At 46.2% G+C, this 17,082-nt stretch overlaps 1 protein-coding gene across 1 annotated transcript in view; it reads right to left on the reverse strand.

Moving 5' to 3' along the window:
• Positions 1-6,832, reverse strand: part of LOC149347305 (fatty acid synthase-like) — a 64,359-nt gene extending 57,527 nt beyond the window's left edge. Inside the window, exons 1-3 of the mRNA XM_089585553.1 lie at positions 6,710-6,832; positions 4,919-5,057; positions 3,756-4,082 (exon numbers count right to left, since the gene is read on the reverse strand). Coding sequence (XP_089441679.1) covers positions 3,756-4,082; positions 4,919-5,057 — 466 coding nt within the window. The 5' untranslated portion in view covers positions 6,710-6,832. The remainder of the gene's footprint in view (positions 1-3,755; positions 4,083-4,918; positions 5,058-6,709) is intronic.
• Between the last annotated feature and the right edge of the window lie 10,250 nt (positions 6,833-17,082).

Genomic DNA, 17,082 nt, shown 5'->3' on the forward strand with positions numbered 1-17,082 from the left:
ATTACGGCCCCTCTTTCTTCTTTCACTGCCACTTCCTCCCTTCCTGTACGGTGCGGTTAAGGTGTCCAACGAGATGACTGAGAATCACAGCGCCATTTCCTTTCCTCAAAAAGCGTTGCGTTCAAAGGGCAAGGCATCGCGCCGAACGGATGGTGGTGTTCCGTGGACTCCCTGGCAGCGCTACAACACGCTGTCGCGTTCCACTCCTAAAGGCGAAGGTTAAGCTTAATTAATCAGCAGTTAAATAGTATTAGTCATTAATCAGTAATTAGTCCGTAATTAGTAATTTGTCATCACTTTGTCATCAATTATGTGCGACATAATCCAGTGGTGACGTCACCAGAGTCACATAGGCAAAGTGGTGCGGAAAACGCTTTCGCCTCTACGCACTTTAGACAGTTTCGAACGCGCTGCATATACATATATATTCTTGTCAGGCCTGCGTCTCATCGTGTTCGCGTACTTTGTGTTATGCCCGTAAACATTTCATGCTTACTCTACTCTCGGTTACGGAGGAGGCAGGGTTTTTTTTAATATTGTAGAGGTTTTACGCAGCTGTAATTCTTTATGCGCTGTTCGTATGAATCTTTTCAGCAAGCCTACAAATTTACTCCAAAGCGTGCATAATGTTCATAGAGCGTTAGCTCTCACTAATAAACTCGTTCTTCACTTTCACGCCGTCTTGGTCAGCGCCCGCAGGCCCGCCTTCCCTATTCCTCGATAGTCAGTCGGGAAACTGAAAAGAAGAAAACTTCTCTCTCTAATTTTAATGGAAAGAGAGAGGTGGAAAGTGGGAGATTGAAGAGGGAAAAAAGGTTGGGTGTTGAAGGGTGCCCTAGTGTGTTCGGCGTCCGCCTCGGCTGTGGGAAATGGTTCGGTCGAAACCTACCGCCGGACAATGGTGGGTACAAGCGTCATCCGCCCTTGAGCCCGGCTTTCTTAGCGGCGAGCGTTGGAATACTACGCAAACCTACTGCGCCTTTTCGTGGCGAACCTAGTTTCGGTTTGGTTTGGTTTATGAGGTTTAACGTTCCAAAGCGACTAAGGCTATGAGAGACGCCATAGTGGAGGGCTCCGGAAATTTCGACCACCTGGGGTTTTTTAACGTGCACTGACATCGCACAGTACACGGGCCTCTAGAATTTCTCCTCCAAAGAAATTCTAGCCGCCGAGGCCGGGATCGAACCCGCGTCTTTTGGTTCAGCAGCCGAGCACCATAACCGCTGAGCCACCGCGGCGGCTACAAACCTAGTTTCGAGCACTTCAGCCAGCGAAGGTCTTTCGGGCTGCCCTGTTCACACGGGAGCTCAAGTTCAAATTCGTATGCCACAATCGGCGTGTCCATACAAGCCTATTGGTTAACTGTCAGTGCTGGAAGCGCTCTTTCGAAACAAGTTCCCTTTAGAGCATCACTGACCTCCTGGGAAAGTCAGTATTCACCTACAGCTGTCTCACTTTGGAGAAAAAAAAAACAAAAACAGAATATCACTGTGAAAAATACTCTTTGGTCACATGCTGGCTAAGGCTCGAACATTCGCGTTCCACGCTTGTTACCCTACTGTGAAAAATTTATTGTGGCGATGCCTTGCAAACCAAGGCAAACCAGTAGTTTGCAACACATATCAGTTACTGTTGTGAATCTTGGGGCCAAACATATAAAACCTACTTGTCACCTTTATTTCGTCTCCAGAAACGGGCACTGAACGCGATAAGATCTGATTCAGATCACTCTGCGAGCAACATTTTTGATGCTAATCAAGCCCTATTGTTCCCATCCATGCTTAACTATAAAATCTCGCTCTGGATAAACAGCATAATAAACACTAGCTATCCCCTTCCGTTAAGCCTTTTTGCTCTACCTTCCCGCAATACAAGACAAGCATCCAATTGTAAATTTAGCCTTCCAAAATGTAGCAATATATAATGTGAACGCCGGATAGAGTTCAATGGAGCAAAAATATGAAACGGATTGCCCATCCAGGTAAAAGTAGCCAGAAATTTTAAAGAGACTTGTAAACTGCATTTCAAGTCTAATCGAATTTTGCCTGAAACTCTTGTGTTGTGAATTCTTGACACCTCATTTTTCTTGGTGCTTGGTTTTGGTATGTCTTTTCATTGAATTCTGTGTATTTTTTCTTGTTTTTGTGTTTTTTTTGTATTTTGTATTCTTGGTATTCTTTGTTTTCTTCTTGCAATCTCCTATCTTATTCTTGTTTTTTGCTGCGTGTTTTTTGTAACCTGCACTACTGTGGATAACATGATTAACTTTTTAGTCTTCCCCGCTCTGTGGCTGAACTGCAAGTAATTTTTGTAATGGACCGGCCACTAGCTTTGTAGCTATCTGTCCAAACAGTGTTTGTGTACCTCACCTGTTTTCGCAATAAAGTTTCTGTTATAAAAAGAAATAGCTACCAGCCGATGGAGAAGACACGTCTCCTTATTCCATCAGGGACTTCGTGCAACTGGTTTAGGCAAATGCTCCAACATAATTTCTTGCTTCTGTGCGTCTGTGCCTACGTGTTATTTAATAGTTTCTGGCAACTGTGCACCTCATACACTTCCCGCATATTCTGAACACTTATGATCTTTGAAAGGTACCACGCGGACATGACATTATTTCCCGGAAGATTTGCTAGAACTCTCGCAATAAATCACCATTGTTCGTTATGCAATCAGGACTTTTTAACATTTCGGTTAATTCGAAAAAATGTCGAGGTCGATTACGAGTGCTCAGAAGAACTCCAAGTACTTTCCTTCTTGCCCCAATCTTATTTATCTCCTTCCTAATGACATACCCTATAGTCTACTGAAGGCCACTAAGCCACCACCACGTTTTTGCTGGTTATTCGTTGTTAGAGGACATGTACTGGGCATCCCGCTAAACAAACATTGCATTTGCTCGTCCTGCACATCCTTCTTTTCCGTGTTCTTTTGACGTTGGAAAGCTTCACGTCGTTCAATCAGCTACCTGAGCACAAAACAGCGCTCATGTCCAAAAACACCGAGTAGCCATAACTCCCTCCCAAACTCTGATTAACCCAGCAGGACAGCTACTCCCAACCCGTTTGACTTACCGACTGCCAGAACAGGTTCACACATATGAGAACATCAAAGGCTGCTCTGGCGTCAAGTTTTCTTCCCCGCTAACATACTCGCTCAACTGCTTGGCATCTTGTTCCGGTTAGCACTCGTATAGTTAAGAAGAAAATTAGCATTTCCGCTCTATCTTCGGGCGAACAAGTCAAGTAAAAAAATCAACAAGTAAAGAGAAACTCTTTCCCCTGCGATCTTAATCGAGACCGCCTACTCTACTCTTCAGTCAGGCCATATGAACACAGATAACGCTTTATTATGGAAATCTCCCAGAGATGCCTTACCTGAGATAACTTGGACAACACTGCAAATGGCCCACAAGAGGTGCCTACAGTTTTTATTTTAAACAAATTTTCAGCTCGACGTTCACGGGAACGATGACTCAAAGACATTCATGTAAAGTGTCTTCAGTAAGTGCAAAAGAGCACGCAGGTAACAAAAACTAGTCACCGGTTATTAACGAACGTCTCATTCTATTGTATATGTGAACGTTCTGCCGCACTAAGTATTGATGCCTTTAGGCTGCCTCTTAACGGACCACCAGTGGAAGTCTTCTAGAGATCGGAGCGATTTGGTAGCATTGACTAGGTTACGCTAAGGAAAAATATTAAAATAATTTGCCAGAGAGAACCACAATGAAATAACACTGAACCACAACGTACCTCGGAAGTCGAATGAGTGAGAGATTCGGTTGGCGAACATCGATTGCAAGCTGCCGGTCGCTCCGTATCCATCAATCTTCTCAGCGTCGAAGCTGAAAGCCTCGTGCGATTCGCTGTTTGCAGTGCCTATGAACACTCCCACACTACGCCCACGAAGGTCCTGCGGATCGTAGCCTGAATCCACAATGGCCTCGTAACAAGTCTCCAGCAGCAATCGCATCTGGGGGTCCATGAAGTGTGCCTGCTTGGGTGGGATGCCAAACATCTCCGCATCGAAGAGAGAGAGGTCACGAATTGTTCCCATGCGTGCCGGCAGACCCAGGTGACCTGAATGGATATTGCGGGGACGTCTTGCCATTTCAAAACCTTAAAGGGCAACTGCATAGGTTTTAGAAATCGACGAGCTTAAAAGGGTCAAATATGTGAAGCTTCCAGGGAAAATATGTGAAGTCCTTTAGGCCTAGCACATGAAACGGTGATGCAATTACCAATTAAAATTGCGACGGCCTTCAAGCTTCTCCGCAGCGCACAACGCTAAGTGGGGGTCGCACAATGACGTCATCGAAGGTATCAGTACATTTCCAACGGATAAACGCCTGCTTTAAAGGAAAAAAACCAACGCCACCGAAGGTAAAGCCTGCCAAACGTTGTTTGGCAGCGTCCAACGAGGCACGACAGGGCGTGGCTGACGGCAGCGGTAATTTGAAATCATAGCTACCGTGATGTCATACTGAGCTTCCCCGCACTTTTCCGGTGCATTGAGGAGAAGTGCAAAATTTAATCGTCGATTACGTCACTGTTTTAAATGGTAGTGCAAAAAAACTTCGCGTTCTTTACCTACAGCCTATATAGATTAGAATCCTTCAGTATCGCGAAATTCTCAAAAAGTAGCGCAGTTGCCCTGTAAGCAAAATTTACCATTGTGTATCTCGTCTTTTAGTGCTGCCATACATGCGGGAGGCATCAAGCAATCAGAAACACGATTGCAGGAGTACAGAACGAACTGCATTGTGGCGTGTCATCAACATTTGTATTCTTTATACATTGTGGTCACTGAAAAAATTCCCTTCGGATCTAGACAGAAAATATCGAATAGGGAGAATGCAGAATCCTTAGGCGGAAAGAAATCGGAGAGCATGAGTCAATGTGGATAAAGCACATACCTCGAGGCCAGCGGGTCTCATCATCTGTGATGAAGTCGAACCCTGCGTACAGCTTTTCCTTGAACTCAGCCAAGCTGTCCGCTTGAGGGAATCTGGCCGAGAAACCGGTGACCACGATGTCCTGCTCTGCCACAGCCATCTACATCAGTAAACGTGGTAAGCACACGATCACACCAAGGATACGTTAAGGCGGCTAGTGTTACACCGTAATTTCGTATGGACTAAAATATTCTAAGCTGGCTGCTCATGGTGGTGCGGTTAAATAGAAAAAAAAATGCTTTGTCAAAAGTTCTTTTTCGTTTTAGACACGCCCGAATGTGGGAAACAGCCAAATAGTATATATGGACAGAGCTGTGCTGGTCGACTTTGCAAGTAATGGAGCAACCGTACTAGAATCCGCATGGGACCGAAATGAGTCGTCGGTCATAAAATCCGCCCACTCTCTAACGGCAGTATATCACCGGATCGGAGCATTCTCATTGGCTGGAGAAAAGTGACGTCACCAGATGGAATCGTTCCCATTGGTGGCGGGAAGTGACGTCATTACACTGGGAATGAGGTCTTCCGGTATAGGCACGAACAGCTACTGATGCTTTCGCATTGGCAACCGGTAATAAGATTAGGTGTCATTGAATTTTTGTATTGTCCCAACATCCGCGCAGTGTCGTTAGACACCCTGTCAAATAACGAGTTGTTCCGTAGTTGATTTAACATTTCGTTTTATACGCCTAATGCTTATGTGCAAGTTGCTTAGGTTGCTTGGAAGTCCTAGACCTATCTGATAAATACTGCCAGCAAAAGTTGACAGCATTGACGCACGGAAACATGAAAACATAGCATGGAAACATCCCGCGCCCTTGTAGACTAAATCTCGAATATTTATAATTAACTCATTTTGCTATCAAGCTCAGAATTCTCCCAACCTGCACAGTGAAGTGTCTGGTCGATGCTGCGCTCAAACTGTCTGTGCTCTTTTATTTTTTTTTTGTGAACTGTGACCCTTAAAAAAATTCCAGGATAAAAACCTCTTTCCGGGGTTTGTTGATTTTAGGCTCAGGGCAGTAGCATTGCATATGCGGTGGGCAGAGAGCATAAAACAGTAAGCTGCTGGCACATTACTTTTGTCCCTAAGCTTTTTAATTAAAAGAGTTCCGCCACATCGGAGGCGGCTTGAGGGGTGAAAAAGAAGCCGAGCCAGCTATGAAATATCAGGATATTCTAACTTGAAATGTTCTAAGTCTTTTCCAGGCACACGAAAACTTCGACGGTATTGAGTTTTCACAACTTGAACTGAAAAGTCATCGTCAAAATTGATGCAAATACGAAAGCAAATAACACGCAACGTCACGAAAAGCGCTTCAAGAAAGTATTAAACGAAAGTACCAATTGCAAGCTATGGTCTGCATTTTCGCAGGCTGTCTAAGTCAACAAATTTTAAGGATAGCCTATTTAGCCACCTGCCTTCTAGCAGTAGCTGTTCATGACTATGATTACAATGTGTGATGTACTCGGTCAGAACCAATAATAGTGAGTTAAATTTTTGTGTCTTGAAAGCTAACAATGAGAAAGACGACATGGGGATGAGGTCATGAGAAGACTGAAAAAAAAAAGAAATGTTCAGTGTTCTGCACCAAAGGCAAACTTATTCGGGGCGGTAAGTTTGTACCCCCATTCTGAACAGAAATTCACCACTCCCTTTGGTACTTTAACCGGCCGACGCTATTCAGCACCAAGTGCCAGAAGGCTTTACATTTCCATTACATGTAACTTTAGCTACACTTTCACATGTACCTTGCAGACTGCGCCAGGAGGGATGGGCGAGCCCCTGAAGTTCGGCTGTCGTGGTGCCAGAAGACCTTATTGCTGCCACCGAGACAATGAAGAACTCGAGGAGAGCCAAATCTGGAAAAACGATCGTGGCTTAGACCGATGCGCCTGGTGAAGAGCTGCCGAACTGCTTTATGCAGAGGCCAAAGCCGCCTTTTATGACTCACTTTTTCCCTCATGCGCCAATGGCAGAGCCAGGTTGACATGTGCGCGCTGCAAATACTACGCCGGAAGCAATAAACCGCCTACTCGGTCAGTGACCATTGGGGCGGCCAATAAACATTAAGGATAGTTGCCGGGCCAGTTGGTACATGATCACACCGTAAAACAGCGCGCTTACACGGGACGAAGAAAGAAGACACGCACACACACAGCGCTGTGTGTGTGCGTGTCTTCTTTCTTCGTCCCGTGTAAGCGCGCTGTTTTACGGTGCGGCCAATAAACAGTTTTCTGCCACCGTAACAGCAAAAAAGGCGCAGTGGAAAGGGGTGAGAAAGCACCGAGTTTACTTTAGGTTGGTGTACTCAGTGTCCAGCTACCCAACTGCGTAAAATTATCGCTAAGAAAATGCCCTAGTAGTCCTTTTAGCCTTAAGATATTCCTCCTATTAGTTGCCACGGTGTTTGCGGCATTCCGCTGTGTTTACGAGGGTTTGGTTTCGGTCTCGAATCAGAGTCGGCGGAGGCACAATGAAAATACGCCCGTGTGTTATGAAATATCAGCGCAGGTTAAGAGCCCATATACAGAAGAAATTCAGCCGAGGCTCTGCACTCCGACGTCTCTCATAGCTTCGGGATGCTAAACACCCTGCTCCTCCCTCGCCGATACATTGCTAGTGTTGCAAGTGGTCAGTCTACTAAAACCCGCTGTTGTGTAGCGCCTTCGCGACGATCGGTCCTTGCGCCAGTGCAGCCGCATAAGTATCAGTGCCTCCTACAGTTACTTGTAAACATTATCGCGTTATAGATGACGTGTTGATTTTTTTTCGTGCGGATACTTATACAATAGCTGCACAGTTTGATGTGCAGCTGAGAAGGTAACTCTTGCTATAATACAACATCATCCATGATTAACCCTCTGAGTGATCGCTATGAGGCGCTCATTGAAGTACACGAAATGGGTGATGAATTCTTTACCCTTTTTGATAACTTCTTGACGTAATCTATCCTTTTTCCATCAGATCGTCCACCCTCTTAAGACCGCCGTCTTTTCATGCCTGTAGAGGGTCGCATTCTTCACTGAAGGAGTTACGAAGACCACTAACATTACCTATTTCTCCCTAAACAACCACTATTACTACAACTACCACTACGACTTCTGCCACGACCGACAGTATGACTATTGCTGCTACAGCTCCTAATATAGCTGGGGCTGTGAATACCACTTATACAGCTACTACTAGCATGTTCTAATGGCCAATTAGTGCCTTTGAAATGTACAATGTCAGCGGATTACATACTACTTTTTGTTCCTTAGTGGCAGGCTGTCCACGACCGTGAACGCAACTTTTTAAGCCTTTTTCATTTGCAAGCCTTTCTAGGTGTTATTTATTTCCGTGTTAACAATATTACAAGCCACATTTTAGGGATGATGGCAGAGTGGGAAATATATCAGCAGACATGCAGATAGTAGAGAGTTAACAACAAAAAAACTCCAACGTTGGAAAAGATTCCCATAGAATTAAATATTTAGCATATGCATTTAGGTAAAAAGCGCCAAAAACTTAAAAACAATGAGCAAGAGACTTCACATACTGTCCTAGAGGGATTCACGAAATCAGTTTTGCTGGCTACATTTGAAATCCCTGTAGAGCAGAACTGTAGACCCATTTCGTGCTCAGAAAAGTGTGGCTTTTCAAAACACAAGAAATAAAGATAAACATCGCGAAATTTATAACAGTGATATATGGTATGTGAGGTATCGCAAAACAGAACAAGGTACAGAGAAAGGCCCACACAACACAGGCGCTAATTTAGCGCCTGAGTTGTGTGCGTCTTTCGCTGTCCCTTGTCCTGTTGTGCGCTACCTCACGTACCATTTATCACAATTACCGACTCGCCCAATTTCTACCCTTGGGAAATTTTTAACCTGCGCCTAGTAAGTGCTGTCGGGTACTTTCCGTGTACTGCGCGATGTCAGTGCACGTTAAAGAACCCCAGGCGGTCGAAATTTCCGGAGCCTTTCACTACGGCGTCTCTCATAGCTTTAGTCGCTTTGGGACGTTAATCCCAATAAACCAAACCAAACCAAAAGAAGTTTCGCTGAGTTTTCGTGGTGGAAGCAGCTTTAAGATTTAAATAAAATAATTAATTTGGCATAATTACGCTTTTTTGATGCCGAGGACTGTCATTCCGTCAACTTGGAGATGGCAGCGTGCGTGAACTCGAAACGTTTTCGAGCAACTCATGGTGATTTTGTGAAAGATGGACTTAAAACATAAGCTCACAAGTTTGCTGGATGGTGCTGGATAATGGGTGTCTGAAAGTGTTATTCTTGTCATCAGTATTCATTAATACGGAGCACAGCGCGCAGTCCAGTTTAAAAGAGCATTTCCAGTGCTGTAATGGCGTAATAACGTCGAAAAGCATGGCTGGTGAACAAAAAAAATGTTTTGTTTTGTTCTTGTCGCGCTAATACACAAAATGCGGGATGGTGTCCCAGATAGTACGTCTTTTCATTTGAAGTGGACTACAACCATCGGCCACTCTTTCAAAACCTAAGCGACGGCGGCGTCTTTGTGAAACCTACGCACAGAAAACAAATGTACGTCCTATTTGAATTTCTGCCAGCCGGTAGATAAGTATACAGTTCGAGAAAAAAAAAAGGCAGGGTTTTAACGTAGTTAAACCGAGTAGGATGTGCGAAAGCACTCGATGCAACACGGGCTCAAAGACGACAGAGTGTAACATATTATCGTCAGCCAGCTAGCGGCCACCGCTCGCGGGGAGGTGTGAGGGTGCCGGTTCAGCGCGTTGACAGAGCAGCTGAGGCCTCCGCCCCTGGCGCTCCGCGAAAAGTTGAGTCTGCACATATACCTCGGAGTTTTCATCTTTTCTAGAAAACTAGTGCGTTCGCAATGAAATGAAGACCTTACGTTAACGCGAGAAGTTGGGCTACTTGGTACGTATTTGTGGTTAACGAGCACAAAGAAGCCGAAGACGTCGGAAAAGAAGACAACACGGCACAAGCACTCCTGTTTCCTTCTCCGCCGTTTTTGTGTTTTTTTTTGTGCTCGTTGACCATAAAACAGGAAGACGTTCAGTCTGAAGCCCTCGCCTTCCAGGGAAGAGGTCAGAGAGCCAGTCTCGCCGGACGAGTGAGACACACACAGTCACGATAGAAGATACCAGTTTATTCCGCCGGCCCGCCGTCCATGTACCCTTTTGCCAATAGTAACCGAGCCTCGAGTTTTTGCTTCTCAACCGTATAATGGACGTGTTACGGCACCCTCAAAGACCGAGAGGCGTAAGAACGTGAGGTCAAGTGTTCACCTTACTTTACGCATATCCTGAGCTTAAAGGCTGCCATAAGTGCTTCGCTACGCGGCTAAGAAACGAACACCCGTTGCTTGCTTACTTTAAGCAAACAAGGTACCGTCTTTGTCAAAAGTAACCAGGCTGCATGTTTGCTTCTAGCTTGTATAGTAGAGCGCTTGTGGCTTTCCTAAAGATCGAAAGGTGTTGGAAGGTAAGAATACCCCCAGTCCTCACATTTAACAACCATTTCAGCTTCAGAGAAGCTGTAAGGGCTCCACAGTACGAGCTAGAAGCAAACCATGCAGCCTGGTTACTTTTGACAAAGACTGTACATCTCGATGGCTCGTGCCCCTGTTAAAAGCGTGAGCCCGCCCCAACAGCGCTCCCTCCGGAATCCCCCGGCGAGCTGCTTCCGTTTTAACTTAACAAAACATTCCCAAAGCCACTTGAGATAGGACGCGAAGGGGGGCATCGAGAACAGTGTAGAACCTAGTGCCAGCGGCATGAACTGGGGAGTGGAACGGAAGCGCCAAACGGTTAATGAAGATGACACAAATAGGAGCAAAACAATTATAGTAAAGTTAGTGGTCTTTTTAACATTTTCGAGCACCATCATAATAACTGGAATAAAAATATTTTGTTGTGCAGATTTGGTAGCAAGGTACATCACATCTTATCAGAATTTAACTATATTCTTGTTCCCTAAAACCAGCGGACAGCGGCTCTTAAAGGGCAACAGAATAGGGGCAGCACATTTTTGAAAAACAAGCCCACTGCACAGATGAGGCATCGAAGACAACCTCTGCAAAAACACTAGAGCCATGCGCTCCCCGAAAAGCTGTAAAAATTCAAATAAAAGCCCGCTCGTTCTTTCCTTGCACGAGCAAACGTCCTCTACTCTGGCTCCCGAGCCTTTAATTTAAAGTCATACGGAAAACTTTCGCTAAAGGCATTCTATTGGTGCGTCGTTCTGACTGACGGGAGGAGGGTGGGCGTATCCGGGGCGTCTCGTCGTCGACACGCTTTCCGCAGCGCCTTCCGTTTTGGCACAAGCCTACAAACCCGCATGTAGGAACAAAAAAAAACTGAGAAGGGATCGAGCGTCCGGCGCAGCCTTGAACCCTAGTGATAAAAACTAAAATAAAATTAGCTGTGGCTTACCTATGGTTAAGCCTGAGTGATTGCAAAAGCAATAGCTCCCTGGTTGCGCTTGGCTCTGCTGGTGGTTTGGCATGGCTTCGCCTTTTGTGCAACTAAAGGATTTACTGTGGACGCAACATGGTTTCTACTGTTTGTTTATTCCAATGAACACACTTTGGTGGTCCGTAAAGTAGTGACTCTTGGTCTGAACACTGGTAATTACATAGTCGTCCGAATGTCTATACATCACTAAGTCTAGACTACTACCCCATTCGGTAGTGCTCTTTGGTTGGAGAGGACATAGCTGAAGGCACTTTGAGAAAGTAATCTTCTCATAGACGATTCTTCGGCATTCAGAGAGTCCATGAAACTACTCTCGCTCACTGAACTTGTTGAACGCCGCCGGGCTCGCCATTCTGCGGCATAGGCGCGTTGCTTAACCAACCGCTCTTGCCTTTGTTCTTCTGTCTCCTCGGCACGCCGCCGGCGTTTGCGCGCAGCACGTCGCTCCAGCGACGCCTTGTACAACTCCACAGACATGACTAAGAGGAGCGCGCCTGCGGCGCCCCGTTTATCCTCTCCTAGCGAGCGCCCTCACGCGGCGGGTCGAGGAGTCCGTCACGTGGTAGCCGCCGCGCCGAGCGAAGGAACGACTACGGCCGAAGAGACGAGCTGGGGCCCCTGCTCTCCTCTGGTCGTGACGTCACGCTGTCACGTGGTCGTACGCCGCAGCTGCGCCGGAGCGAAGGAACGACCTCCACCGACGGCTGAAAAGTGCTAGCACAATCGCTTTCGCAATAAAATAGTAAAACGGAGAGAGTCGGTTCTCTACCCGCCGTGATCACGCCAAGAGCCCTCAGCGTGCGCTCCCTCCTCAGTTTTTTTTTTCTTCCATGCAACAAGGTTTTAGTTACTTCTGCCAGTTCATGTATGCTTCAGCGTGGTCTGTGCGTATGCCGTGTCGTGTGTAGTAGAGCCTTTCCCTCGCTCGCACACTTGACTGCTCCACACACACACCGCTTATCTTTCGTGGATCTTTTCTACGTCTTGGCTCCGTTGAACGATATGAGCTTAGGAGCGGAGAAAAGACACAAACACACAGAACACATAAACACACACGGAGAAAAGCAAACGGGCGACTGCCGGGTCCGCGCTTCGCAATGTGTTTCGAACAAAACCGATTCCCGCCCCTCAGGTCGTGAAACGATGGGGAGGCCAAAAAAAAGAGATGAAAAGGTGGCTCGCTAACTGGAGTTGACAAACAGATACATGAAAGGATGCGCTCGCTAACAAGTTTAGGTGGTCGAGCCGATCTCGCCTCTCGATCGTTCTCTGTGCGGAGAAAATGAGACGACGCTGTTTCATCGCTGGATGCGCGCGCAACGACTGGAGTCGAAGCACGATCCGGTACAGATTGCCAGGAGATTATGACTTGAGTCGTGTCTGGCTTGAATGCATCGGCTTCAAGACACACCGCTAAGGAGTGTGGCGGCTCGAAAAAGACACTTCACTCCGAACGACTACGTCCACGACCCAGGAAACTTGGGAGAGGAAGAATAAAGAAAAAAAACGCGACGAAACACCCCGAGGAGACCCAAAGAGCAAAATAGAGAGGGTTTTAGGCAAACCCGCCGCTCCCTCCCCCCCCCCCCCCGCGCTCAAATAGACCGGGTAGCAAAAACCACGAAAAGAATTCCCTTCAAGGCGGGCCCATGACGTAGATATGTGACGCACTCCACTAGACACCACGCCTCCGGCTAACGTCGGAAGACGAAGGGCGATTTTCGGAAGACGAAGGGCGATTTTCCCTTGCGGACCCTACTCGGCGATGGGCAAGAGAGAAAAATCTCCAGGAGGGAATGGAAGGAGAGGAGCATGGCGAAGCAGGTTGATTGCGATGGGTGTAACTATGCTATTAAAGAGTCTTTTCAAAAAATATAAGCGGCCGCGCCTTCCGGGGACGACGCCTCGCTACCAGAGAGGTAGAAAATAGTTTAGACCAGAGGGTCGTCAGTTGCCCTTTAAGCCATCTACTTAGCCGGCCTTGGCCGGCGTATCTCCTGATAGGCCATCGTTGCGGGAGGTGGCTGGTCTTTTATCAGCGTTAGTTTCAAATGCTTGTCTACTTTTTGTTCTCGTCGACGTTCTAGTCGGCTATGTGTGTGCGCTTGTTGTTTGCCATACTTGCCACACTTCCGGTCGTACGGTTTTGATGATGCTGCCTTTGGAAAGACGGTTTTATCGGGACGATCAGCGCAATGAACTGCTTCGTTAGCGTCACATTGCAATGGTATGTTACAGTCACTTTGGTACTGTGCTGTGGCATTGCCTTTCAATGCGTACACAAGCCAGACAGGTACCTTTAACATCTGTGTGGAAGGTGCCAGAGAGAGAGAAAAAAACAACTTTATTATGGCAAGTGTGTTGACCCCCCTTGGGTCCCTGGACCACCGCACAGTCCCACTCTACGTCGGAATGTTCATGTGGTGACTTTTGGCTGATCGTTGGGTAGTTTGCAAGAAAACGCATATTCCGTTGTGAATTCGGTTAATTTCCTGGCACCTGCAGTGGGCCTCAATGATTATGCTTTGGACTGATTGCACTGAGGGAAACATTGCATGAGATTAATTTTGTCGGTGGTAAATAAACGCTACGTTAAACGTACACTTGGCAGTTATATGAACAATACATATGCTTTATAAGCCTCTAAATACTCATGTACGTTTTGATAACGGAGAAGTCTAATCTGCTATCCTTAGCAATTAACGAATTGAATGCTGCGTTCAACGTCTTCGCTGTATACATGTTACTAAGCACTGAAAAATGCCACTGAAACAGATTATCGGCACATTGTGTTTGTATATGCTCGGTTTATTGAATACCACAATTTCACATTGCTTTATTAACATAGATAAGAAATAATGTGTTGTATGTCACATGTCATGGACGTTTACATGGATGGATGGAAAAACTTTATTTTCTTCAGAGAGCATGTGTGGACGATTCCGTGTTGAATGGCCTGGGGTGATTAGGGGTTATTTCAATCTATGTCTTTTGCACAGAGCGGTCTGTAAAGAGGTTACTTGCTTTATTTGAACTCTTCCTTGGTAGCCTTTTGAAACATGTGGTTGCTTGGATATTTATTGCGTTCCTGCGACTGCAATTCCACTATTCATATTCGCTCATTTATCTGTACCTCCCGCCCGCCCCCCCCCCCCCCCCCCACCCACTGCTTTTTCATTGTATGAGCGCTTGAGTGCATTGTTCTTCCGGTGTGCATAGGCTTTGGTCGTACTGAGGTAAATGCCTGTCCTCCGTATGAATTGAAAGACAGCCATAATTTCGCCAGAACAATGCAGCTAATTACTGCACTCTGTTATAATTTATTCCAACAAGCAGCTAGGTTATTCTGTGCACATGAGACTTTGCAGAGCACCACTTCAGACGCTTCTTATTGCATCACTGTTCAGATTAAGCTTCTGCTGTAAATTTGCGTGCAGAACCGAAGCACCCATATAAGAAGGTATATATATGCTTATACTCAAAAATATCAGGCATTAGGACCTGATATTAGGATCTGATTAAGCTCGCCTTGTTGCTTAGTTAACACCTCCCAAATCAACGTGACACACGGGATGACATACAGTTCAGAAGAGCGTGTTGTCGGGCTAGTTAGTTCTGCATAGTATATAAGTTAATTGCGCAACAACTCAGACAGGACACAGAAAGAAACACATACAACAGATCACGAGCGCTCGTGAACTGTTTTATGTGTTTCTTTCTGTGTCTTGTATAAGTTGTTGCGCAATTCACTTATGTACTACACGAGATGAGGGTCATGGAAAAAGACAGCGAGAACTGACAACCAGAAAACTGCGTTTGTAGTCGGCACTCGTCGTGTCTTCTTCGCCCTTGTCTCATATGCCCCAAGAAAGCTTGCGGTATCGTCACGATTGAATGCATGCGAAGTCTAAAGCGACACCGCGTCTGATGACCCATTTTAATAGCCACTTCTTAAAGAAACAATGCTCGCCTAACGTCGCCCGCATGGTCATTCTTCGGTTGCTCAGGGCAAACACGAAAATGCTGGCCAATAACGAAAAGTAGTCACCATTGCCTGTCAGTCCATACTCTCATCAGACGGAGCATCATAGGCAACAACTTCATCGCACCAGAGAGGCCTTCATGCGGAGTGACGCTCTGTCGCATGCGTAATTAGATGGATTGGGCTGAAATTTTAGACGTGCATATTTGAGTGTACAGGAGCTTTTCTAGATAGATAGGTAAAGCTTTTCTTAAATTGCACATAATAAAAAGTGAACCACAGAAGCCTTCGAGATTTCAACATAAGTATGCATGCTAACTGCCGTGTCTAAAAACTTATCTAATGTAGCCAATTTCTGATATTACGAAGAAATTCTTACAGTTTGCGCCCGTGTGACAGCATAACCAATTTACAAAAGCAACTTTTGTGTACAACTGTTTATATTTGTTTCAAAAATCAAGAAAATGTAACTTTGGGCACCCTCTATATAGAGTGTGGAATAGTACACAAAGTTCTTTTGCGGTAACATTTGAAATGCTGACTCTATCGATGACTAAATTTTAGGCTCGTTCTTACAGCACCAAAGGCGTGCGCAGAAGCTCGAGCTGACATCACGGATGGTGATATTTCAAATTGCCGCTGATGTCACCGCGCCCTACCATGCGTCGGTGGATGTTACTAACGAACGCTCGGCGGGCTTTTCCTTTGGTAGTAGTAGTGGTTTCCTTCGTTCAAAACAAGCGTTAATGATAATTGATGACGGAGTAACGACAAATTACTAATTAGTGGCTAATTATTTATTAATGACTGAAGGCTGATTAACTGCTAATTATGACGCTTAAGCTTCACCTTCAGGAGTGGAACGCGACAGCGTGTTGTAGCGCTGCCAGGCAGTCCACGGAACGCCACCACCCGTTCGGCGCGATGCCTTGCCCTTTGAACGCGACGGTTTTTGAGGAAAGGTAAATACGCAGTAATTCTCTGTCATCTCGGTGGACACCCGAACCGCACCGTACAGGAAGGCAGGAACGCCACCACCCGTTCGGCGCGATGCCTTTCCTTTTGAACGCAACGCTGTTTGAGTAAAGGAAAGGGTGCAGTAATTATCCGTCATCTCGGTGGACACCCGAACCGCACCGTACAGGAAGCGAGGAGGTGGGTCTAGTTTGGTTTGGTTTATGGGGTTTAACGTCCCAAAGCGACTAAGGCTATGAGAGACGCCGTAGTGGAGGGCTCCGGATATTTCGACCACCTGGGGTTCTTTAACGTGCACTGACATCGCACAGTACAAGGGCCTCTAGAATTTCTCCTCCAAAGAAATTCCAGCCGCCGCGGCCGGGATCGAACCCGCGTCTTTTGGGTCAGCAGCCGAGCACCATAACCGCTGAGCCACCGCGGCGGCGGAAGTGGGTCTGAAAGAAGAAAGAGAAAGAGGGACGTTATGGAGAAACTGAAAATTGCATTTGAGGAAAGGAAATATCACAGGAACTCTTGCATATCTCGGTGGACACCCGTCAAAACGTGGACACATCTGCCGGCACGGCTGTCGACATGGCTGCTGACATGGCTGTGGACAGACACGGATGCCGACACGGCTGCTAACGACATTATGAGGCCTTAAAGGCTTTCGCCTTAAAAAGCGTACTGGCAGCGTATATAACGTTATCAACCCCTCC

The sequence above is a fragment of the Amblyomma mixtum genome, chromosome 4, assembly GCF_055824585.1.
Source record: "Amblyomma mixtum isolate Tamu chromosome 4, ASM5582458v1, whole genome shotgun sequence".
Lineage (NCBI taxonomy): Eukaryota > Metazoa > Arthropoda > Arachnida > Ixodida > Ixodidae > Amblyomma > Amblyomma mixtum.